Raw genomic sequence first — 26072 nt, forward strand, 5'->3', positions numbered from 1 at the left:
CCCTTCCAAGATCCTCTGCCACCCAGTGTATCGCTCTTCTCCCCTCAATGATCCCCTGCCACCCAGTGTCCTGTCCTTCTCCCCTCCAAGATCGACTACCATCCAGTGTCCCGTTCTTCTCCCCTCAAAGATCCATCGCCACCCAGTGCCCTGCTTTTCTCCCCTCCAAGATCCCTTGCCACCTAGTCTCCCGCTCTTCTCCCTCCAAGATCACCTGCCACCCAGTTTCCAGCTCTTCTCCCCATCAAGATCACCTGCCACCCAGTGTCCGGCTCTTCTCCCCTCCAAGATCCCCTGCCACCCAGTGTCTCGCTCTTATCACTTCCAAGATCCTCTGCCACCCAGTGTCTCGCTCTTATCACTTCCAAGATCCTCTGCCATCCAGTGTCTCGCTCTTCTCCCCTCCAAAATCCCCTGCCACCCAGTGTCCCACTTTTCTCTCCTCCAAGATCCTTTGTCACCCAGTGTCTCACTCTTATCACTTCCAAGATCCTCTGCCACCCAGTGTCCTGATCTTCTCCCCTCCAAAATCCCCTGCCACCCAGTGTCCCGCTCTTCTCCCCTCAATGATCCCCTGCCACCCAGTGTCCCACTTTTCTCCCCTCCAAGATCCCCTGCCACCCAGTGTCCCGCTCTTCTCCCCTCAATGATCCCCTGCCACCCAGTGTCCCACTTTTCTCCCCTCCAAGATCCCCTGCCACCCAGTGTCCCGCTCTTCTCCCCTCCAAGATCCCCTACCACCCAGTGTCTCGCTCTTCTCCCCTCCATGATCCCCTGCCACCCAGTGTCCCACTCTTCTCCCCTCCAAGATCCTGTCAGCCAGTGTCCTGCTCTTCTCCCCTCAATGATCCCCTGCCACCCAGTGTATCGCTCTTCTCCCCTCAATGATCCCCTGCCACCCAGTGTCCCACTCTTCTCCCCTCCAAGATCCCCTGCCACCCAGTGTCCCGCTCTTCTCCCCTCCAAGATCCTGTCAGCCAGTGTCTCGCTCTTCTCCCCTCCAAGATCCTCTGCCACCCAGTGTCCCGCTCTTCTCCCTTCCAAGATCCTCTGCCACCCAGTGTATCGCTCTTCTCCCCTCAATGATCCCCTGCCACCCAGTGTCCTGTCCTTCTCCCCTCCAAGATCGACTACCATCCAGTGTCCCGTTCTTCTCCCCTCAAAGATCCATCGCCACCCAGTGCCCTGCTTTTCTCCCCTCCAAGATCCCTTGCCACCTAGTCTCCCGCTCTTCTCCCTCCAAGATCACCTGCCACCCAGTTTCCAGCTCTTCTCCCCATCAAGATCACCTGCCACCCAGTGTCCGGCTCTTCTCCCCTCCAAGATCCCCTGCCACCCAGTGTCTCGCTCTTATCACTTCCAAGATCCTCTGCCACCCAGTGTCTCGCTCTTATCACTTCCAAGATCCTCTGCCATCCAGTGTCTCGCTCTTCTCCCCTCGAAAATCCCCTGCCACCCAGTGTCCCACTTTTCTCTCCTCCAAGATCCTTTGTCACCCAGTGTCTCACTCTTATCACTTCCAAGATCCTCTGCCACCCAGTGTCCTGATCTTCTCCCCTCCAAAATCCCCTGCCACCCAGTGTCCCGCTCTTCTCCCCTCAATGATCCCCTGCCACCCAGTGTCCCGCTCTTCTCCCCTCAATGATCCCCTGCCACCCAGTGTCCCACTTTTCTCCCCTCCAAGATCCCCTGCCACCCAGTGTCCCGCTCTTCTCCCCTCAATGATCCCCTGCCACCCAGTGTCCCACTCTTCTCCCCTCCAAGATCCCCTACCACCCAGTGTCTCGCTCTTCTCCCCTCCATGATCCCCTGCCACCCAGTGTCCCACTCTTCTCCCCTCCAAGATCCTCTGCCACCCAGTGTCTCGCTCTTCTCCCCTCCAAGATCCCCTGCCACCCAGTGTCTCACTCTTCTCCCCTCCAAGATCCTCTGCCACCCAGTGTCTCACTCTTCTCCCCTCCAAGATCCCCTACCACCCAGTGTCCCACTCTTCTCCCCTCCAAGATCCTCTGCCATCCAGTGTCTCGCTCTTCTCCCCTCCAAGGTCCTGTCACCCAGTGTCTCGTTCTTATCACTTCCAAGATCCTCTGCCACCCAGTGTCTCACTCTTATCACTTCCAAGATCCTCTGCCACCCAGTGTCCCACTCTTCTCCCCTCCAAGATCCCCTGCCACCCAGTGTCTCGCTCTTATCACTTCCAAGATCCTCTGCCACCCAGTGTCTCGCTCTTATCACTTCCAAGATCCCCTGCCACCCAGTGTCTCGCTCTTATCACTTCCAAGATCCTCTGCCATCCAGTGTCTCGCTCTTCTCCCCTCGAAAATCCCCTGCCACCCAGTGTCCCACTTTTCTCTCCTCCAAGATCCTTTGTCACCCAGTGTCTCACTCTTATCACTTCCAAGATCCTCTGCCACCCAGTGTCCTGATCTTCTCCCCTCCAAAATCCCCTGCCACCCAGTGTCCCGCTCTTCTCCCCTCAATGATCCCCTGCCACCCAGTGTCCCGCTCTTCTCCCCTCAATGATCCCCTGCCACCCAGTGTCCCACTTTTCTCCCCTCCAAGATCCCCTGCCACCCAGTGTATCGCTCTTCTCCCCTCAATGATCCCCTGCCACCCAGTGTCCCACTCTTCTCCCCTCCAAGATCCCCTGCCACCCAGTGTCCCGCTCTTCTCCCCTCCAAGATCCTGTCAGCCAGTGTCTCGCTCTTCTCCCCTCCAAGATCCTCTGCCACCCAGTGTCCCGCTCTTCTCCCTTCCAAGATCCTCTGCCACCCAGTGTCCCGCTCTTCTCCCTTCCAAGATCCTCTGCCACCCAGTGTATCGCTCTTCTCCCCTCAATGATCCCCTGCCACCCAGTGTCCTGTCCTTCTCCCCTCCAAGATCGACTACCATCCAGTGTCCCGTTCTTCTCCCCTCAAAGATCCATCGCCACCCAGTGCCCTGCTTTTCTCCCCTCCAAGATCCCTTGCCACCTAGTCTCCCGCTCTTCTCCCTCCAAGATCACCTGCCACCCAGTTTCCAGCTCTTCTCCCCATCAAGATCACCTGCCACCCAGTGTCCGGCTCTTCTCCCCTCCAAGATCCCCTGCCACCCAGTGTCTCGCTCTTATCACTTCCAAGATCCTCTGCCACCCAGTGTCTCGCTCTTATCACTTCCAAGATCCTCTGCCATCCAGTGTCTCGCTCTTCTCCCCTCCAAAATCCCCTGCCACCCAGTGTCCCACTTTTCTCTCCTCCAAGATCCTTTGTCACCCAGTGTCTCACTCTTATCACTTCCAAGATCCTCTGCCACCCAGTGTCCTGATCTTCTCCCCTCCAAAATCCCCTGCCACCCAGTGTCCCGCTCTTCTCCCCTCAATGATCCCCTGCCACCCAGTGTCCCACTTTTCTCCCCTCCAAGATCCCCTGCCACCCAGTGTCCCGCTCTTCTCCCCTCAATGATCCCCTGCCACCCAGTGTCCCGCTCTTCTCCCCTCAATGATCCCCTGCCACCCAGTGTCCCACTTTTCTCCCCTCCAAGATCCCCTGCCACCCAGTGTCCCGCTCTTCTCCCCTCCAAGATCCCCTACCACCCAGTGTCTCGCTCTTCTCCCCTCCATGATCCCCTGCCACCCAGTGTCCCACTCTTCTCCCCTCCAAGATCCTGTCAGCCAGTGTCCTGCTCTTCTCCCCTCAATGATCCCCTGCCACCCAGTGTATCGCTCTTCTCCCCTCAATGATCCCCTGCCACCCAGTGTCCCACTCTTCTCCCCTCCAAGATCCCCTGCCACCCAGTGTCCCGCTCTTCTCCCCTCCAAGATCCTGTCAGCCAGTGTCTCGCTCTTCTCCCCTCCAAGATCCTCTGCCACCCAGTGTCCCGCTCTTCTCCCTTCCAAGATCCTCTGCCACCCAGTGTATCGCTCTTCTCCCCTCAATGATCCCCTGCCACCCAGTGTCCTGTCCTTCTCCCCTCCAAGATCGACTACCATCCAGTGTCCCGTTCTTCTCCCCTCAAAGATCCATCGCCACCCAGTGCCCTGCTTTTCTCCCCTCCAAGATCCCTTGCCACCTAGTCTCCCGCTCTTCTCCCTCCAAGATCACCTGCCACCCAGTTTCCAGCTCTTCTCCCCATCAAGATCCCCTGCCACCCAGTGTCCAGCTCTTTCCCCTCAAAGATCCATCGCCAACCAGTGTCCCGCTTTTCTCCCCTCCAAGATCTCCTGCCATCCAGTGTCCAGCTCTTCTCCCCTCCAAGATCGACTACCATCCAATGTCTCGCTCTATACCAGAATGTGGGCCATTATACCAGGATGGGGACATTATACCAGGATGGGGGGCATTATACCACAATAGGGACAATATACCAGAATTAGGGCCATTATGACAGGATGGGGGACAATATACCACAATAGGAACAATATAACAGAATGGGGGACATTATACCAGGAAGGGTAAATTATACAATAGGATCAATATACCAGAATGGGGGCCATTATACCAGGATGGGGGCATTATACCACAATAGGAACAATATACCCGAGTGGGGGTCATTATACCAGGATGGGCGACAATATACCAGGATGGAGGCCATTATACCAGGATGGGGGACATTATACCAGGATGAGGGGCATTATACCAGGATGGGGGGCATTATACCACAATAGGGACAATAAACCCAAGTGGGGGTCATTATACCAGGATGGGGGCATTATACCAGGATGGGGGCCATTATACCACAATAGGGACAATATACCAGAATGGGGGCCATTATACCAGAATGGGGGCCAATATACCAGGATGGGGGCCAATATACCACAATAGGGACAATATACCCGAGTGGGGGTCATTATACCAGGATGGGCGACAATATACCAGGATGGGGGACAATATACCACAATAGGGACAATATACCCGAGTGGGGGTCATTATACCAGGATGGGCGACAATATACCAGGATGGGCGACAATATACCAGGATGGAGGCCATTATACCAGGATAGGGGACATTATACCAGGATGAGGGGCATTATACCAGGATGGGGGCATTATACCACAATAGGGACAATATACCCGAGTGGGGGTCATTATACCAGGATGGGCGACAATATACCAGGATGGAGGCCATTATACCAGGATGGAGGACATTATACCAGGATGAGGGGCATTATACCAGGATGGGGGGCATTATACCACAATAGGGACAATAAACCCAAGTGGGGGGCATTATACCAGGATGGGGGCATTATACCAGGATGGGGGCCATTATACCAGAATGGGGGCCAATATACCAGGATGGGGGACAATATACCAAGATGGGGGACATTATACCAGGATGGGGGACATTATACCAGGATGATGGGCATTGTGCCAGAATGGGCCCATTATACCAGGATGGGGGGCATTGTGCCAGAAAGGGGAACATTATACCGGAATGGTGCTCAGGGCGGAGAAGATTATTACAATTAGCCAGGATGGGGAACATTGTTACATGAGGGGAGAAAACATATAGGAGGTGGGGTCCAACGGACTCTAATTATGCAACTGTGACAGTATATGGATCCTTTGCTCTCTCCTAGCTTTATACATTGAGGACATTACCCCTACGAATCCCCCATCCTCACAGCTGCTGATTGGCACCAGGCTATAATGTCAGCAGGTGTGCACCACAGCTGAACTTTGAATTCTGCTCCTGAACTCTCCCCAGACCTGATGACGCCTCACATTTCTTAGAAGGACAATGTCCTCTCACTTCTTACCCATGTACACATCTTACAGACTTCATGGAGGGGAGTCCCGTTTGGGACCATCCACATGCAACCAGTATTTTTCCGTCATATATAGTTAATGGTTAATGAACTGTGCACTGTGATGATCATGGCACTGTCACATGGATGATTCAGGTCAACATGCTCAACTGAGAAAGAAGACGACCCTCCATCTTCCTCCACGTCCATCATCCCAGGTGGCCCTAATAACAAACCAATCCTCGGTGTTGGAGGACAATGCTCCTTCCTGTTATTCTTCAGTATGACTGAGGTGATGCTGACGGGAGTAGGTATAGCAGGAACGCCTCAGAATGGCTACTGGAGAGCGAACCCCACCCCCGAGTGTGCAGTGGGTGACCCCACCCCCGAGTGTGCAGTGGGTGACCCCACCCCCGAGCGTGCAGCGGGTGACCCCACCCCCGAGCGTGCAGCGGGTGACCACACCCCCGAGCGTGCAGCGGGTGACCCCACCCCCGAACGTACAGCGGGTGACCACACCCCTGAGCGTGCAGCGGGTGACCCCACCCCCGAGCGTGCAGCGGGTGACCCCACCCCCGAGGGATCACAAACGACCCGAACCCCGAGAGTGGAGCACATGGCCCAGTGAGCTGATGGAGTGGTGCGTGACCAGGTCGGTCCATCAGGCTTGTCCAGTTATGGGAGCCCGCCCGTCTGGAGTCTGTGGAATATTGGGGGCTACATACACGTTATCAGCAGGGTGCACACAATGAGGAGACGGCTAGAGGAGAACGGCTTTATTCAAGCACATTATACCGGGGCTGTCGGTATTCCACCATGTACAGGTGCCAGGAGGGAAGGAGACGTACAGCGAGATCTCCGCTCGCCGCAGACATTGCTGCAGTCACCACAGAAGACGTCCTCACCCCATTACACGTAGTAGTCGCGGAGCGCCAGCTCTGCAGCCCAGCGGGATCCACCTCAGTGGTATATAATCAGTGCTGCCCCGATGCGATACGGAGCGCGGTACAATACAGCCGGGGTCCATCACACAAGCCCTCCACTGTCCCATCCTGGCAGCAAAAAATACTTTGTTTCCATTCCTCACACTTTACAAAAGATCTGAACGTAAACTATGAGCATGGCCATTCCTGGACACCAAGCCGAGGATGAAAACACACAGTGCGCTGGTGCTGCCCCGGGTCTGCGGCTGTGTAAGAAAGCGTCAGCACTGCCCCGGGTCTGCGGCTGTGTAAGAATGCATCAGCGCTGCCACCGGGTCTGCGGCTGTGTAAGAAAGCGTCAGCGCTGCCCCGGGTCTGCAGCTGTGTAAGAAAGCGTCAGCGCTGCCCCGGGTCTGCGGCTGTGTAAGAAAGCATCAGTGCTGCCCTGGGTCTGCGGCTGTGTCACAATGTGTCAGTGCTGCCCCGGGTCTGCAGCTGTGTAAGAATGCGTCAGCGCTGCCCCGGGTCTGCAGCTGTGTCACAATGTGTCAGCGGTGCCCCGGGTCTGCGGCTGTGTAAGAATGCGTCAGCGCTGCCCCGGGTCTGCGGCTGTGTAAGAATGCGTCAGCGCTGCCCCGGGTCTGCGGCTGTGTAAGAAAGCATCAGCGCTGCCCTGGGTCTGCGGCTGTGTCACAATGTGTCAGTGCTGCCCCGGGTCTGCAGCTGTGTAAGAATGCGTCAGCGCTGCCCCGGGTCTGCAGCTGTGTCACAATGTGTCAGCGGTGCCCCGGGTCTGTGGCTGTGTAAGAATGCGTCAGCGCTGCCCTGGGTCTGCGGCTGTGTAAGAATGCGTCAGCGCTGCCCCGGGTCTGCGGCTGTGTCACAATGCGTCAGCGCTGCCCCGGGTCTGCAGCTGTGTAAGAAAGCGTCAGTGCTGCCCTGGGTCTGCGGCTGTGTAATAAAGCGTCAGCGCTGCCCCGGGTCTGCGGCTGTGTCACAATGTGTCAGTGCTGCCCCGCGTCTGCAGCTGTGTAAGAATGCGTCAGCGCTGCCCCGGGTCTGCGGCTGTGTAAGAAAGCGTCAGCGCTGCCCCGAGTCTGCGGCTGTGTCACAATGCGTCAGCGCTGCCTTTGGTCTGCGGCTGTGTCACAATGTGTCAGCACTGCCTCGGGTCTGCGGCTGTGTAAGAATGCGTCAGCGCTGCCCCGGGTCTGCGGCTGTGTAAGAATGCGTCAGCGCTGCCCCGGGTCTGCGGCTGTGTCACAATGCGTCAGCGCTGCTCCGGGTCTGCGGCTGTGTCACAATGCTTCAGCGCTGCCCCGGGTCTATGGCTGTGTCACAATGTGTCAGTGCTGGCCCGGGTCTGCAGCTGTGTAAGAATGCGTCAGCGCTGCTCCGGGTCTGCGGCTGTGTAAGAATGCGTCAGCGCTGCCCCGGGTCTGCGGCTGTGTCACAATGCGTCAGCGCTGCTCCGGGTCTGCGGCTGTGTCACAATGCGTCAGCGCTGCCCCGGGTCTACGGCTGTGTAATAAAGCGTCAGCGCTGCCCCGGGTCTGTGGCTGTGTCACAATGTGTCAGCGCTGCCCCAGGTCTGCAGCTGTGTAAGAATGCGTCAGCGCTGCCCCGGGTCTGCGGCTGTGTAAGAATGCGTCAGCGCTGCCCCGGGTCTGCGGCTGTGTAAGAATGCGTCAGCGCTGCCCCGGGTCTGCGGCTGTGTAAGAATGCGTCAGCGCTGCCCCGGGTCTGCGGCTGTGTAAGAATGCGTCAGCTCTGCCCTGGGTCTGCGGCTGTGTAAGAATGCGTCAGCGCTGCCCCGGGTCTGCGGCTGTGTAATAAAGCGTCAGCGCTGCCCCGGGTCTGCGGCTGTGTCACAACGTGTCAGTGCTGCCCCGGGTCTGCAGCTGTGTAAGAATGCGTCAGCGCTGCCCCGGGTCTGCGGCTGTGTAAGAAAGCGTCAGCGCTGCCCCGAGTCTGCGGCTGTGTCACAATGCGTCAGCGCTGCCTTTGGTCTGCGGCTGTGTCACAATGTGTCAGCACTGCCCCGGGTCTGCGGCTGTGTAAGAATGCGTCAGTGCTGCCCCGGGTCTGCGGCTGTGTAAGAATGCGTCAGCGCTGCCCCGGGTCTGCGGCTGTGTCACAATGCGTCAGCGCTGCCCCGGGTCTGCGGCTGTGTAAGAAAGCGTCAGCGCTGCCCCGAGTCTGCGGCTGTGTCACAATGCGTCAGCGCTGCCCCGGGTCTGCGGCTGTGTAAGAATGCGTCAGCGCTGCCTCGGGTCTGCGGCTGTGTAAGAATGCGTCAGCGCTGCCCTGGGTCTGCGGCTGTGTAAGAATGCGTCAGCGCTGCCCTGGGTCTGCAGCTGTGTCACAATGCATCAGTGCTACTCCGGGTCTGCGGCTGTGTCACAATGCGTCAGCGCTGCCCCGGGTCTGCGGCTGTGTAAGAATGCGTCAGCGCTGCCTCGGGTCTGCGGCTGTGTAAGAATGCGTCAGCGCTGCCCTGGGTCTGCGGCTGTGTAAGAATGCGTCAGCGCTGCCCTGGGTCTGCGGCTGTGTCACAATGCATCAGCGCTACTCCGGGTCTGCGGCTGTGTCACAATGCATCAGCGCTGCCCCGGGTCTGCGGCTGTGTCACAATGTGTCAGCACTGCCCCGGGTCTGCGGCTGTGTAAGAATGCGTCAGCACTGCCCCGGGTCTGCGGCTGTGTCACAATGTGTCAGCACTGCCCCGGGTCTGCGGCTGTGTAAGAATGCGTCAGCGCTGCCCCGGGTCTACGGCTGTGTAAGAATGCGTCAGCGCTGCCCCGGGTCTGCGGCTGTGTCACAATGCGTCAGCGCTGCCCCGGGTCTGCGGCTGTGTCACAATGTGTCAGCACTGCCCCGGGTCTGCGGCTGTGTAAGAATGCATCAGCGCTGCCCCGGGTCTGCAGCTGTGTTACAATGTGTCAGGCCTGCCCTGGATCTGCGGCTTTGTCACAATGTGTCAGTGCTGCCCCGGATCTGTAGCTGTGTCACAATGTGTCAGCACTGCCCCGGATCTGTAGCTGTGTCACAATGTGTCAGCGCTGCCCCGGGTCTGTAGCTGTGTCACAATGTGTCAGCACTGCCCCGGGTCTGCGGCTGTGTAAGAATGCGTCAGCGCTGCCCCGGGTCTGCGGCTGTGTAAGAATGCATCAGCGCTGCCCCGGGTCTGCAGCTGTGTTACAATGTGTCAGGCCTGCCCTGGATCTGCGGCTTTGTCACAATGTGTCAGCGCTGCCCCGGATCTGTAGCTGTGTCACAATGTGTCAGCACTGCCCCGGATCTGTAGCTGTGTCACAATGTGTCAGCGCTGCCCCGGGTCTGCGGCTGTGTCACAATGTGTCAGCGCTGCTCCGGATCTGTAGCTGTGTCACAATGTGTCAGCGCTGCCCCGGGTCTGCGGCTGTGTCACAATGTGTCAGCGCTGCTCCGGATCTGTAGCTGTGTCACAATGTGTCAGCGCTGCCCCGGGTCTGCGGCTGTGTCACAATGTGTCAGCGCTGCCCCGGATCTGTAGCTGTGTCACAATGTGTCAGCGCTGCCCCGGGTCTGCGGCTGTGTAACAATGTGTCAGCGCCGTCCGGATCTGTAGCTGTGTCACAATGTGTCAGCGCACAACATATTTCTCCAGTAGAGATGAGCGAAGCTGCAAAAATTAAAATTCCTAAATTCAATCAAATTTGTGCCGGAAATTGGAATTGCACCAAATTTATTTCACGTGAACCGAATGTGCGCTGTTCTGCTCCCAGCGCTCTGCATAGGCAAAAGTAAAACCTCAAGCGGCCTTGCAGCCCTGCACCCGTCGTGTTCTTTGCACCAGGCCATCCTCAGAGTCTTCAGCCGCCCACCATCTCCAGCGCCTCCTGCCCATTCACTCTCATGACACTGCGGAGCCGTCAGCACAAGAGGTGCCGGAAATGGCGGGCGGCAGATGCTGATGATGGTCACGTGAAGATGCCTAAAGTGGGGCTGTGCTGTGGGGTATTTTTTTATTGTTATTTTTAACCCCTTCCCAGCTTTTTATAATGCAGCAGAATTGTGGCTGTCTGGATTTAACTAAATCGTTTGGCGAATACGGTGGATCCGCTTTTGTAAAATTTGCGGCAGATTCGATTTGCTCAGATCCAAGCTGCAGCAGCAGAACCAGAGCGGTGTTGGGTTTTCAGCCTCTAAATGTAAACAAGACTGTTTGTATTCACTGACGGAAGGCGAGGAATGGAAAAATCAAGTCTATTAGAAAGTTCCAGAACCCTTAATTCCACAAAGACCGTCCCTTTAAGTTTTGGCCTCCCTGTATACTGCACTGCGGGAATGAATCTTATGTATTGCTGTATCCTCCCTCTGGAATCCTACAATATGTTGGTGCAGAGGGAGCAACCGACGGGGCAGTAATAACTTCCCCAAAGTGGTGCGGGAGAGGATCCATCAGGACCGGGAGAGGATCCGTCAGGACTGTGGGCCACCCAAGATTTAGTGCCAGGAAACCATCATTCACAGGATTTACATACTGCTAAGAAATATACACAGCTATATACAAATGGTAGAAAAATTCGGAATAGTTCAGTGCTTCAACCTGCAGGGGGAGCTGCACAACGACCCCACGCGGCCTCCACCCGAAGTTTGTCATTCGGTACCGGTCAAGTTTTTTCCCCTCCATTGAATAAATTAATATTGGATTCTGAGTCAGGAATTTCTGAAGCTTGGAGTCCCACTAAGACAAAGCACGATAAGTCTTGTGGCTATGGAAGAGGCAGTAGTCATGGCCAAGACAAAAGGCACCGGGTGGGATCGTTCTTTGGTGACAGGTCGGAGGTCAGTACCATTTCTGAAGGTTCAGTTCGTGCAGAGATTTCTTTCTAGCTATATGGAAGTTTCCATGACACAAGTGTCCAGATAAGCCAAAGATGGAGATTTCTATGTGCAACCTCTGCGGGAGTTATGACACAAAGAACGTTATTGGCACCAGATGGAAACACTTGGATCAGGTCTATGGTCATTTCTTAATAAAAGTTCCTAATTTTCCTAGCAGTTTCCCCACTTTCTTATCCTTTGAGTCATCCTCGTTCTCCTCTACTTCTTCCTTTTTGCAAAACACTTCAAACCTGCTATAAACACGTTTCTCCTTCCGGATACTTTCCATTCGCTTTAGCAGGTTATCTCTGTCCTCTGGAGAGGTCGGAGAAGGTCGTGAGAACCGGCTTCGACTTAGAAAACTTCCCGTCCTAGTGATAGAAGTTGAGTCTGAAGAGCTGGCATCTTCTGCTTTGGTCTCTGTTGAGGTGGAATTGGCAGTAGCTATGTCCGAATCATTGGTGCTCAAAGCCTGAGATTGTTTGGCCATCTCCGCCCGATTCTTCTGGCTGTTGGCGGATATTTGCTCTAATATCACTTTGGTGTCATCACGTAGGTTACTACTGAAGATAACATTTGACGTTGAAGAGGACAACCTGGACTGAGAAGTAGATGTGGTTTTGGGTGGAGAAGTAGATATTATCTTAGTGGTCTTGTCTTCAGTCTCCACCACTGATGTTGGCTCTGAGACCTCTGTTTTTGAGAGGCGTCTGAGGGCATTATTCTGCTTCTCTACTTTAGCTGCATCTGAAACAGCCTCTTCTTCTGCCTTCTTCTCTGTTTTTGACTGGAGAAATTGCTTGAGTCTCATGGAGCCTCTGCGGATAAACTCCATTGGTGTTGGCTCGATTTTTGACAGTTCCTCCTCTGGTTTGGTTGTGGTGGGAGAAGTGATGATAGGTGTTGGGTTTTGGGACATACTTTCTAGAGCATTTCCAAATAGAAGACCAGAGTTTAGTTTGCTTGAGGGCTTTGGCACTTCAACCTCTGGAGATTTTGGTGGGTCTATAATTTCAGTAATAATAGGTCCACTTTCTTTCAGCTCTGGAAGAGCAGCCATGTTGCTGTCTACTGTCTGGATACTTGAAACCCTTTGTTCCACCTTGGTCATTGTGCTTGTCTGTCTATCTTTGCTGAAAAGATCTTGGAACTGAGAAGTGACTGAAGAGCGATATTGTGACTCGAGAAGTGTTCGGCTGAAGGAATCCTTATCTAGAAGTTTGGATTCTAGAGATTTGTAAGCCACAGTTTCAGTAGTGCTCTTCTTCTGCCCATCTTCTGTGTCCTCCTGGATGACTTTTGTGGCCGCTTTGGCTTGCATTACGGAGGTCACTTCATTGTCTTTGCTGCCTCCCCTGTATTTCTCCAGGATCTCAGCTACTTTTGATGACGTCCTGATGATTTCATTGTCTTTGACCACCTCACTCGTGCTCTGCTCCTTTTGAATGACCTGTACGGCCTCAGCAGTGGAGCTATGCTGCTCCAATTTCGAGTTACTAAATATCAGTGATGATCGTAGGCGGGAACTTCTTTGAATTAAGGGGTTAGTCCGCGTTCGGAAAGAATCGTGTCGTGATAAGAAGGTGTCTTCTTTCTCCTTCTCCATCATAGCCATCTCTTTGCTTGCATCTACTTGCATAGGAGCTTCACTAACAGCTAATATGGGTTTATATGGGGGGATCGGATCAATGGAATACTTTGCTAATGTCTCATTTGTAGATACTGGTTTTTCCACCATAACTGGGGCTTCATCGAAAGGTTCAGAATCTAAAGTCATTATCATTCCTTCTTCATCCTGGTCTGGCTGAATTCCACTCAAGTATGAAGAGATGCGCCAGCTGCGCAAACCTTGTTTGTTATCTTGAACTTTTTTATCTGCATCTTGGTCTTGGAAAAATTGCTTTTGCTCAGTGCTCTGCTTTTGTGTGGGAGACATTTGACACATAAACTTCTGACGTCCTTGAGATCTTTGTCCAAATCTTCCTTCGTTTCCCAGCACCACTTGGTCTGAGCCTTGTTTAACTTCTCGTGAGGAGCTGGAGGGGTTGTAGCCCAGTCTGGTGTGTGGACCCTCAATTGCATAATTACCTTCTCCCTGCAAAGCTTTGTAAGGGGGAAATCTGGAATCCATGTCATCTGAGTCTTGGAAACCCTGTCGGTTGCCTCGAATCTTTTCGAACAGTCCCTGAGTCCTCCCTGTGCGATCCATTTGCACAAACTGACTTTTCTGGAACTGGCTGGACTGGAAGCGGTACTCGTTATTGTCGGTGTTCATAAACATCTGCCTCGAGTACTGCTTTGATGCCGAGTAGTTCTCAAAGGTGCCTTCTGCAAAGCTGTGCCTCTTACAGGCATCAATGTCCAAGTGCTTGTTTTGCATGAAGGACATCTGCATTTTATCCATTTGCATCTGCATTTGGTCAGGAAATTTTGGTCCATGGAATCTCATGCCAGTATTTTCCATTGTGTGCCTCATCATATCTTCTCTGCGGAACGATTGCAGAAAATGTCGATCAGGATCTACACCGAAGGAATTGAAAGAGTTCTGGGAGCTGTCATCTCTGGGGTACATGAAATGAAGCTTTCGATCATAGAAAGGACGAGGGCCGGCAAATGGGACCATCCCCATGTAAGGCTTTTCCATCTTGATCAAAGCATTCTCAAGGGGGATAAGAGGGTCAGACTGTGCAAACAGAATCCGGAACTCTTCATCAAAGCTGGAAACCAGTTCTCCCTGGAAGATGTGAGCAATGCTGCGATGGATCTTCTCAAATGACCACATAAAGCTGTGAAAACAGAAGAACACGGCACAGGTGTCAACTAAAATCCACAAAAAGATGCAAAAACATACAGCGGATCGAACTTGCAGGACTCGCCACACCAGTCAGGTAGATAAGAGTTCTGACATGCAACTCACCTGTATGTACCACTCAACACCACCATGCAGTCCACCAGCATGAACTTCTCCAGGAGGTTCCCCTTGAACGTAGTTCCTGTCCTGCAGAAATACGTGGGGCCAGAGACGGTCCGCACCCTCAGGAACTGTGAAGGAAAAAAAAAAAAAGAGGCACATGAGTGTGATGTGCAGAAGAGTCCACATTTCATGTTCAAAACACCTGAATCCAATAATCAGGAGACAGCAGGACCATGTCAGGGGAAAAGAACCAGAACCTTGCAGGCTCCCAAATACCAATATCACTCAAAATACAGAAAACTTTTACAAACTATTCCATGATTCCCAGAGGATTCAAAAATTTGTTAAGTCGACACCTGTCCATCCAGTGTAGTCCTCACAGGGAACGTCACAGCAGGGCAGATTGTGACGTCACATCGTACATAGTCTGATGACTTATCTACATATACAGTACAGTGTAGCAGTGATACTCCGTGCCCCTCCAGCAACAGAGGGAGCGGCTGTAACAGCAGTGCACCCCAATAGTGCTTTATCTGCAGAGATACAGTGAAATAGAGCAGACGAGAGACAGAGGGACAGACGGCATCTGAGAGACAAGGTCACACTGCACCGTCATTACAGGAAGAAAAACGCACACCGTGATGGGGGAAGAGTTCGAATATTTACAGGAAAATACAGTGAGAGCGCAGTCTACCATGGTCAAAAAGTGCCACCTGCAACCAGACGCTACAGTTGTGTCCCAGTGCCCCATTCACTCCTACACTGTGGTTATCATCCCGTACCAGTCACTGCCAGACTCTGGTCATCGTTTTCCCTGATCATTCTAATGCTCTGGTCATCATCCTGCCTCGGCCATTCTCACACTGTGGTCATCGTCCTGCACCAGTCATTCAATCATTCTAAGGCTCTGGTCATCATCCTGCCTCGGCCATTCTCACACTGTGGTCATCGTCCTGCACCAGTCATTCAATCATTCTAAGGCTCTGGTCATCATCCTGCCTCGGCCATTCTCACACTGTGGTCATCGTCCTGCACCAGTCATTCAATCATTCTAAGGCTCTGGTCATCATCCTGCCCCGGTCATTCTCACACTGTGGTCATCGTCCTGCACCAGTCATTCAATCATTCTAAGGCTCTGGTCATCATCCTGCCTCGGCCATTCTCACACTGTGGTCATCGTCCTGCACCAGTCATTCAATCATTCTAAGGCTCTGGTCATCATCCTGCCTCGGCCTTTCTCACACTGTGGTCATCGTCCTGCACCAGTCATTCAATCATTCTAAGGCTCTGGTCATCATCCTGCCTAGGTCATTCTCACACTGTGGTCATCGTCCTGCACCAGTCATTCAATCATTCTAAGGCTCTGGTCATCATCCTGCCCCGGTCATTCTCACACTGTGGTCATCATCCTGCCCCGGTCATTCTCACATTGTGGTCATCATCCTGCACCAGTCATTCAATCATTCTAAGGCTCTGGTCATCATCCTGCCCAGGTCATTCTCACACTGTGGTCATCATCCTGCTCCGGTCATTCTCACATTGTGGTCATCATCTTTCCCAGGTAATTCTCAGGCTCTGGTCATCATCCTGCCCCTGTCTCTCTCAAGCTGTGATAATTGTCTTGCCCTAGTCACTCTCATGCTCTGGTCATCGTCTTGCCCCTGTCATTCTCACACTGTGGTCATTGACCTGCCTCGGTCATTCTCATGCTCTGGTCATAGTCTTTCTCCAGTAATTCACACACTGTGATCATAGTCTTATAGTCTTGTACCAGTCATTCTTTAACACTATGGTTATCGCCCTGCACTGATCTACGCCCAGCCACTGTCATTTTCACTCTGTGGTCAATGTCTTGCCCTGGTCATTCTTACTGTGTGGTCATCGTATTGCCCTGGTCATTCTCACGCACCAGTCCCGGTCTTAGTCTTCCCCCGACCATTCTCACACAGTGGTCATTATTTTGCCATGGTCATTCTTACTGTGTGGTCATCATCTTCCTCTGACCATTCTCACACACCGGTCATTGTCTTCCTCTGACCATTCTCACGCACCGGTCATCATCTTTCCCCGACCATTCTCATGCAGCGGTCATAGTTTTGCCCCAGTCATTTCTCATGCACCGGTCATCGTCTTCCTCTGACCATTCTCACGCACCAGTCCTCTTCTTGCCCCGGTCATTCTCTCGTACTGGTCATGGTCTTTCTCTGAACATTCTCAAACACCGGTCATCATTTTGCCCAGGTCATTCTCATGCAACGGTTATCATCTTCCCTCGACCATTCTCATGCAGCAGTAATAGTCTTGCCCCGATCAATCGCGCGCATTGGTCATCGTCTTCCTCTGAACATTCTCACCCACCAGTCATCGTCTTGCCCTGATCATTCTCACACACCAGTCATTGTTTTCCTCTGACCATTCTCATGCAGCAGTAATAGTCTTGCCCTGAACATTCTCACGCATCGATCATCATCTTCCTCTAAACATTCTCACACACCTGTCTTCATTTAACCTAGGTCATTCTCACACACCAGTCATTGTGTTCCTCCGACCAGTCTCGCGCACCGGACATCGTCTTGCTCCTGTCACTCTCACGCACTGGTCTTCGTCTTCCTCCGACTATTCTCACGCACCGGTCATCATCTAGCCCTGGTTATGTTCTTTGTGATCACAATTATTTGCAGAACGACTGTCTTATTTGCCTAAACTTTAGTCAAAAACTTTTTGTTTTAAACTTTAGTAAAAACACAAATGTGCCAAGAAAAATCTCCATTAATGACACCTTCAGGGAAGAAGCTCCTCTCCTCTCTCCTGATGGGACAAATTTCAAGGAGATGAATCCACACAAAATTGTGAATTGTGAAAATGTAAAAATATTAAAAGGAGGGATCAAGAGGAGGGATAAAGAAAGATCTCAAGAGGTACAAGAACTGGGAACCTAAGTGAGGAGCTAAGCAGCGAGGGAGTGCAATATGAAATGCGCAATAGTGCAGAGGAGAGGAGCAGAGGAGAACAGCAGTGCATGATGGGAACTGTAGTCCATTACCCACATGAGCAGCTGGTGAACCAAGATCGCTCCTTGTGCTCCGAGAAGAAGCAACAGTGTGGCAAAAAAAGGTCATCAAACATGATTAGGATGTATTATGAGTATAAGAACCCTGCAGACTTCTGATAAGATTCTCATCTGAAAACCAGAGTACCCGTACAACATGGCGTAGTCAGCAGAAGCATGCGAATACGGCAATTAATGGAGCTTCACCATCATCCTGCAGCGGATGAATCATCTACCAAAGTTCAATGGATCCACCTTGTGGTTAGAGGACTGGAAACTCTAGGGGGCTGCCGACTATACTGTGGCCCCACGTCTAAAGGCAGAAGGGACCCTCAGCACTGGTCGGTGACCAGTACAGCAAGGAGCAGGAGCCCGGCAGACATATTAGCACATTTCTTGTGTATGGAGGTACAGCTGAGGCCAGGCTGAGGAGGAGGAAGACAGTCTCAGAGCATGGACGGTCTAAGGGAAGTGATGGCGGAGGGAAGGAGAAACCATGCCGTTCAGTAATGATGTGGTTGTTCTGCAGGACCAGTATATGGCCTCAGATAAGCCATTGTGGACAGACCAGGAGGAGAAGCCCAAGATAAGGCCTGAGCGGCCTGGACGCCAGCTGTAGAAGGGAGGGACATGTCAGAAAAGGGGGAGACGGTGCCAGTGGCCGACAAGTCCGAGCTGGAGACAGAAAGTGCCCAGAACATGGAAGCCCCAGAAGCCAGGGGGACGGTGCTCAGCATCTGCCCAGGATGGCCCATACTACCACAGGAAGAAGCCGGGGGCTTGGTGGCTGACAGCCTTGGGCAAGTTATCTTATAGAACACGAAAAAATAACTTTGTAACAGATCTGATTAGACAAAACCGCTTCTTTCTCCACCAACACTGATCAATCATCCATTCTCAACATTCTCAATTCACCGGAACATTTGTATTCAGTGCAGACAGGTTGTCACATTACTGAGATCGGAGGGGACGGCTGGTGCTTATAATGGTCCATGGAGAATTGTACCTAGTGGTTCAAAACTTGCAGCAGAAATCTGTACTTGCCTCTAGCTCCTCCCCCTCCCTGCCTGTCTTTAGCTCCTCCCCTACTTGACTGCCTCTAACTCCTCCCCCATGACTGCCTCTAGCTCCTCCCCTACATGACTGCCTCTAGCTCCTCCCCTCCCTTTAGCTCCTCCCCTACATGACTGCCTCTAGCTCCTCCCCTCCCTTTTAGCTCCTCCCCTACATGACTGCCTCTAGCTCCTCCCCTCCCTTCCTGCCTTTAGCTCCTCCCCTATAGGACTGCCTCTAGCTACTCCCCATCTAGCTCATTTTAGCTCCTTCCCCTATATGACTGTCTCTAGCTCCTCCCCCTGCCTTTAGCTCCTCCCCTATATGACTGCCTCTAGCTCCTCCCCGTACCTTTAGCTCTTCCCCTATATGACTGACTCTAGCTCCTCCCCCTCTAGGTGATTTTAGCTCCTCCCCATATATGACTGCCTCTATCTACTCCCTCTATGTGTCTGCCTCTAGCTCCTCTCCCTCTCTGCCTACCTTTAGCTCCTCCCCTATATGACTGCCTCTAGCTCCTCCCCCTCTGGTAGATTTTAGCTTTTCCCCTATGACTGTCTCTAGCTCCTCCCCCTTCCTGTGACTGCTTCTAGCCCCTCCCCCTCAGATTCAGGCTCCTCCCATTATATAGGAGACGATGTCGTTTATAAGATTCTCTCTCACTAGTGGAGCTTCTTTATTCACTAAATCCAGATTTCCCCCCAGAATTGAGAGTGAATGAAGCAAGTTTTTTTCTGATAAGATAAAAAACAGTTTTTTATTTTCACTGTTGATTTTGACATAAAAGTTATAATGAAGGCCGTGTCTAGTAGACAAAGCTCCTGTGCAGGAAGCGCCATTGTGGACTAAAAGTTTCCCTCTTCTCATTTTAGGAGCGGCGTAAGTGGAGCAGGAAAGAAGCAGCAGCAGTGGAGAAAGAGCCATGGACTCTTGGGACAACCATACTGCTGGCATTCACTGGTCTTGTGGCGCATGAGTTGGTACCCAAGTATCGAAGTGAAGAAACCCCACAGACGACTCTGCAGAGAGCACCGAGGAGGTGCCCAATTCAGTCTATACATGCCCAGGGGAGCGGGCCACATCAGACCACTGGCCACCAATCTGATACAAGAGAGGTCAGAGGTGGTCGAGTCCGTGCACAATAGGCCTGGAAACAGAAGAACAATGTCGGCCAGTGAGAACCAAAAGCGTCGCCTGTGCCAACGGGAGGGGAGGAGTCCACCATCTTCAGCTCGGCACCTCCTCCTCAGTAATTGGAGCGGTCAATCACAGACTCCGTCTCTGCTGCAATGTCGACCATCTGTGTGCCGCGGGGAAAGAGGCGCAGGGAAAGAGGCGCAGGGAAAGAGGCGCGGAGAGAGGGGCCCATCTGTGTGCCGTTAATATGCTGCAAAGGGCGCCAGATCCTTGGAGTTTGCAGATGGACGTATGTGCAAAGAGAGGGGCGCAAAGAGAGGAGGTGCGCGAAGAAAGGGGCGCGAAGAGAGGGGCGCGAAGAGAGGGGCGCAAAGAGAGGGGCGCAAAGAGAGGGGCGCAAAGAGAGGGGCGCAAAGAGAGGGGCGCAAAGAGAGGGGCGCAAAGAGAGGGGCGCAAAGAGAGGGGCGCAAAGAGAGGGGCGCAAAGAGAGGGGCGCAAAGAGAGGGGCGCAAAGAGGGGCGCAAAGAGGGGCGCAAAGAGGGGCGCAAAGAGAGGGGCGCAAAGAGAGGGGCGCAAAGAGAGGGGCGCAAAGAGAGGGGCGCAAAGAGAGGGGCGCAAAGAGAGGGGCGCAAAGAGGGGCGCAAAGAGAGGGGCGCAAAGAGAGGGGCGCAAAGAGAGGGGCGCAAGGAGAGGGGCGCGAAGAGAGGGGCGCGAAGAGAGGGGCGCGAAGAGAGGGGCGCGAAGAAGGGGTGCGGAGAGAAGGGCGCAAAGAGAAGGGCGCAAAGAGAAGGGTGCAAAGAGGCAGCGCAAAGAAAGAGGAACGAGGAGAGGGGCACCAGGAAAGAGGCACGAGGAGAGAGGCGTAGGGAAAGAGGCGTGAGGAAAGAGGCGCGAGGAAAGAGGCGCGAGGAAAGAGGCGCGAGGAAAGAGGCGCGAGGAAAGAGGCGCGAGGAAAGAGGCGCGAGGAAAGAGGCGCGAGGAAAAAGCCGCGAGGAAAGAGGCGCAGGGAGAGACACGTGAGGAAAGAGGTGCGGGGAAAGAGGGGCACGAGGAGAGGGGAGCGAAGAGAGAGGTGCGAGGAAAGAGGCGCAAGGAGAGAGGCGAGAGGCGCGAGAAAAGAGGCGGTAGAAAAGAGGCGGGAGGAAAGAGGCGGGAGGAAAGAGGCGTTGGGAGAGGGGCCCTGAGAGAGGGGCAAGAGGAGAGAGGCGCGATCAGAGCATGTGGAGCCACAGATTCTGGTTCAGTGCAAAACACATTCACGAGCTCACCATGAGCGACAGAGCCAGAGAAGCCAAAGTGAGCACAGCAAAAGGGCACCTGCTGTACCGAGAGACAGAGGGCAGCGGGAGGCCGGAGATCATCTGCCCCTCAGGCCCTGCCTTAGGAGGATACAATGCTTTAACTGGTGTATTCCTTTAACATGTGTGACATGAGCAGTAAAAAAAACCTGCAGAGTCCTTAGTCTGAACAGGGTTTACAGTTTCATATGATCATTATTATTATTATTATCACCATCAGGTACTGATGACCTTTGCACCACGACGTGACGCTGAGCATTCTGGGAGCTCACGCTCAGCAGCTGCCGCACCGTCGGCCACTCCCTGCTGCACCGTGCAGTGTTTATCGATGGTGGAGAGAAAAGCAAGGCCCACCCTGACAGTAACTACACCAGGAGAGGATCAGCAGCTGCATGGAAATAACAGAAAATATTCCCCTCCAAATTCAGAGCTATGATCCCCTGCAGTGAGGTCAAAGCCAGAGAGAATCGTCCCAAGAGAACGCTGTGCACGCGGGGGATCAACGATGGGAGGAAAAATAAGAATATCTCTGGGGAAGAGGGGCATCATGAAACTCCAGGGCCCAACACAATCTGGAACTGGCCCCCAGCAACGGTGTGCCATGAACTGAGGTCTGATGTGGAAGGTCCTCAGAGGAACAAATGGCTCTGCACCCCGGTAGCTATGCCCCTGTCTACAACATCGACTGCAGGTCAGAGCGCCATCTTTCTCCGGGGGTCTCACCTCCACAAAGTTCAGGTTGACTCTGCACTTGGACGCCATGTCAAGAAAGTGCTGAGAGTTCATCTCGTCCAGGATGATGTAGACTGGAACCCGTCGAGCGGCAGCATCCAGGAGGTCAGAGAGGATGTCCACGTCGGTGAAGATGTCCATGACAATCCCAATGACCTGAAATGTGAAGACAACACAAATAATGAGAGATAGTTACCAACAAGGAGCTCTGAAGACCCCAGATAAGATTCTATCACATTTGTCAAAGAGTTAAGGGGACAAATGTATCTGGAGGAGACAGCGGAGGGAGGCTGGAAGGAGGAGGAGAACGGAGGAGCCTGGAAGGAAGAGGAGAACGGAGGAGCCTGGAAGGAAGAGGAGAACGGAGGAGCCTGGAAGGAAGAGGAGAACGGAGGAGCCTGGAAGGAAGAGGAGAACGGAGGAGCCTGGAAGGAAGAGGAGAACGGAGGAGCCTGGAAGGAAGAGGAGAACGGAGGAACCTGGACGGAAGAGGAGAACGGAGAAGCCTGGAAGGAAGAGGAGAACTGAGGAACCTGGAAGGAGGAGGCTGGAAGGAGAACAGAGGAGCCTGTAAGGAGGAGGAGTAGTACAGAGGAGCCTGGAAGGAGGAGAACGGAGGAACCTGGAAGGAGGAGAACGGAAGAGCCTGGAAGGAGAAGGAGAACAGAGGAGCCTGGAAGGAAGAGGAAAATGGAGGAACCTGGAAGAAAGAGGAGAACAGAGGAGCCTGGAAGGAAGAGGAGAAAGGAGTAGCCTGGAAGGAGGAGAACGGAGGAACCTGGAAAGAGGAGGAGAAAAGAGGAGCCTGGAAGGAGGAAGAGAACAGAGGAGCCTGGAAGGAGGAGGAGAACGGAGGAGCATGGAAGGAAGAGGAGAACGGAGGAGCCTAGAAGGAGGAGGAGAACGGAGGAGCCTGGAAAGAGGAGGAGATCAAAGGAGCCTGGAAGGAAGAGGAGAACGGAGGAACCTGGAAAGAGGAGAAGAAAAGAGGAGCCTGGAAGGAGAAGCCTGGAAGGAGGAGGAGAACGGAGGAGCCTGGAAGGAGGAGGAGAACGGAGGAGCCTGGAAAAAGGAGGAGAACGGTGGAGCCTGAAAGGAAGAGGAGAATGGAGGAGCCTGGAAGGAGGAAGAGAACGGAGGAGCCTGGAAGGAGGAAGAGAACGGAGGAGCCTGGAAGGAAGAGGAGAACGAAGGAGCCTGGAAGGAGGAAGAGAATGGAGGAGCCTGGAAGGACGAGGAGAACGGAGGAGACAGGAAGGAGGAGGAGAACGGAGGAGCCTGGAAGGAGGAAGAGAATGGAGGAGCCTGGAAGGAGGAGGAGAACGGAGGAGCCTGGAAGGAGGAGGAGAACGGAGGAGCCTGGAAAGAGAAGAACGGAGGAGCCTGGAAGGAGTAGGAGAAAGGAGGACCCTGGAAGGAGAACGGAGGAGCCTGGAAAGAGGGTGAGGAGCCTGGAAGGAGGAGGAGAACGGAAGAGCCTGGAAGGAGGAGGAGAACGGAGGAGCCTGGAAGGAAGAGGAGAACGGAGGAGCCTGGAAGGAAGAGGAGAACGGAGGAGCGTGGAAAGAGGAGGACAACAGAGGAACCTGGAAAAGAGGAGGAGAAAAGAGGGGCCTGGAAGGAGGAGAATGGAGGAGCCTGGAAGGAGAAGGAGAACGGAGGAGCCTGGAAGGAAGAGGAGAATGGAGGAGCCTTGAAGGAGGAAGAGAACGGAGGAGCCTGGAAGAAGGAAGAGAACAGAGGATCCTGGAAGGAAGAGGAGAACGAAGGAGCCTGGAAGGAGGAAGAGAATGGAGGAGCCTGGAAGGAGGAGGAGAACGGAGGAGACAGGAAAAAGGAGGAGAACAGAGGAGCCTGGAAGGAGGAAGAGAATGGAGGAGCCTGGAAGGAGGAGGAGAACGGAGGAGCCTGGAAGGAGGAAAACGGAGGAGCCTGGAAAGAGAAGAACGGAGGAGCCTGGAAGGAGTAGGAGAAAGGAGGACCCAGGAAGGAGGAGGAGAACGGAGGAGCCTGGACGGAGGAGGAGAACGGAGGAGCCTGGAAGGAGGAGGAGAACGGAGGAGCCTGGAAGGAAGAGGAGAAAGGAGGAACCTGGAAGGAAGAGGAGAACAGAGGAGCCTGGAAGGAGGAAGAGAACGGAGGAGCCTGGAAGGAGGAGGAGAACGGAGGAGCCTGGAAAGAGGAGGACAACAGAAGAACCTGGAAAGAGGAGGAGAAAAAAGGAGCCTGGAAGGAGGAAGTGAACGGAGGAGCCTGGAAGGAGAAGCCTGGAAGGAGGAGGAGAACGGAGGAGCCTGGAAGGAGGAGAACGGAGGAGGAGAACGGTGGAGCCTGGAAGGAAGAGGAGAATGGAGGAGCCTTGAAGGAGGAAGAGAACAGAGGAGCCTGGAAGGAGGAAGAGAACGGAGGAGCCTGGAAGGAAGAGGAGAACGAAGGAGCCTGGAAGGAGGAAGAGAATGGAGGAGCCTGGAAGGACGAGGAGAACGGAGGAGACAGGAAGGAGGAGGAGAACGGAGGAGCCTGGAAGGAGGAAGAGAATGGAGGAGCCTGGAAGGAGGAGGAGAACGGAGGAGCCTGGAAGGAGGAGGAGAACGGAGGAGCCTGGAAAGAGAAGAACGGAGGAGCCTGGAAGGAGTAGGAGAAAGAAGGACCCTGGAAGGAGAACGGAGGAGCCTGGAAAGAGGGTGAGGAGAACGGAGGAGCCTGGAAGGAGGAGGAGAACGGAAGAGCCTGGAAGGAGGAGGAGAACGGAGGAGCCTGGAAGGAAGAGGAGAACGGAGGAGCCTGGAAGGAAGAGGAGAACGGAGGAGCCTGGAAAGAGGAGGAGAAAAGAGGAGCCTGGAAGGAGAAGCCTGGAAGGAGGAGAACGGAGGAGCCTGGAAGGAGGAGAACGGAGGAGCCTGGAAAGAGGAGGAGAACGGTGGAGCCTGGAAGGAAGAGGAGAATGGAGGAGCCTTGAAGGAGGAAGAGAACGGAGGAGCCTGGAAAGAGGAAGAGAACAGAGGATCCTGGAAGGAAGAGGAGAACGAAGGAGCCTGGAAGGAGGAAGAGAACGAAGGAGACAGGAAGGAGGAGGAGAACAGAGGAGACAGGAAGGAGGAGGAGAACGAAGGAGACAGGAAGGAGGAGGAGAACAGAGGAGCCTGGAAGGAGGAAGAGAATGCAGGAGCCTGGAAGGAGGAGGAGAACGAAGGAGCCTGGAAGGAGGAAGAGAAGAAGGAGACAGGAAGGAGGAGGAGAACGAAGGAGCCTGGAAGGAGAAGGAGAACGAAGGAGACAGGAAGGAGGAGGAGAACAGAGGAGCCTGGAAGGAGGAAGAGAATGGAGGAGCCTGGAAGGAGGAGGAGAACGGAGGAGCCTGGAAGGAGGAGGAGAACGGAGGAGCCTGGAAGGAGGAGGAGAACGGAGGAGCCTGGAAGGAGGAGGAGAACGGAAGAGCCTGGAAGGAGGAGGAGAACGGAGGAGCCTGGAAGGAGGAAGAGAACGGAGGAGCCTGGAAGGAGGAAGAGAACGGAGGAGCCTGGAAAGAGGAGGACAACAGAAGAACCTGGAAAGAAGAGGAGAAAAAAGCAGCCTGGAAGGAGGAAGAGAACGGAGGAGCCTGGAAGGAGAAGCCTGGAAGGAGGAGGGGAACGGAGGAGCCTGGAAGGAGGAGAACGGAGGAGGAGAACGGTGGAGCCTGGAAGGAAGAGGAGAATGGAGGAGCCTTGAAGGAGGAAGAGAACGGAGGAGCCTGGAAGGAGGAAGAGAACAGAGGAGCCTAGAAGGAAGAGGAGAATGAAGGAGCCTGGAAGGAGGAAGAGAACTGAGGAGCCTGGAAGGAGGAGGAGAACGGAGGAGACAGGAAGGAGGAGGAGAACGAAGGAGCCTGGAAAGAGGAAGAGAATGGAGGAGCCTGGAAGGAGGAGAACGGAGGAGCCTGGAAGGAGGAGGAGGAGAATGGAGGAGCCTGGAAATAGAAGAACACAGGAGCCTGGAAGGAGGATGAGGAGAACGGAGGAACTTGGAATGAGGATTACGAGAATGGAGGAACCTGGAAGGAGGAAAAGAAAGAAGTAGCCTGGAAAGAGGAAGAGAATGGAGGAGCCTGGAAGGAGGAGGAGGAGAACGGAGTAGCCTGGAAGGAAGAGGAGAACAGAGGAACCTGGAAAGAGGAGGAGAAAGGAGGAGCCTGGAAGGAAGAGGAGAATGGAGGAGCGTGGAAGGAGGAAGAGAACGGAGGAGCCTGGAAGGAGGAAGAGAACGGAGGAGCCAGGAATGAGGATTACGAGGACAGAGGAACCTGAAAAGGAGGAGAAGAATGAAGGAGTCTGGAAAGAGGAAGATAATGGAGGAGCCTGGAAGGAGGAGGAGAACGGAGGAGCCTGGAAGGAGGA

At 53.9% G+C, this 26072-nt stretch overlaps 1 protein-coding gene across 1 annotated transcript in view; it reads right to left on the reverse strand.

Moving 5' to 3' along the window:
- Positions 1-6482: 6482 nt before the first annotated feature.
- FAM83H (family with sequence similarity 83 member H) overlaps positions 6483-26072 on the reverse strand; it is an 82259-nt gene continuing 62669 nt past the window's right edge. The window contains exons 3-5 of the mRNA XM_077271483.1: positions 21688-21852; positions 14431-14555; positions 6483-14299 (exon numbers count right to left, since the gene is read on the reverse strand). Of these exons, the coding sequence (XP_077127598.1) occupies positions 11656-14299; positions 14431-14555; positions 21688-21852 (2934 nt within the window). The 3' untranslated portion in view covers positions 6483-11655. The remainder of the gene's footprint in view (positions 14300-14430; positions 14556-21687; positions 21853-26072) is intronic.

This window comes from Ranitomeya variabilis, chromosome 6, assembly GCF_051348905.1.
Source record: "Ranitomeya variabilis isolate aRanVar5 chromosome 6, aRanVar5.hap1, whole genome shotgun sequence".
Taxonomy (NCBI): Eukaryota; Metazoa; Chordata; class Amphibia; order Anura; family Dendrobatidae; genus Ranitomeya; species Ranitomeya variabilis.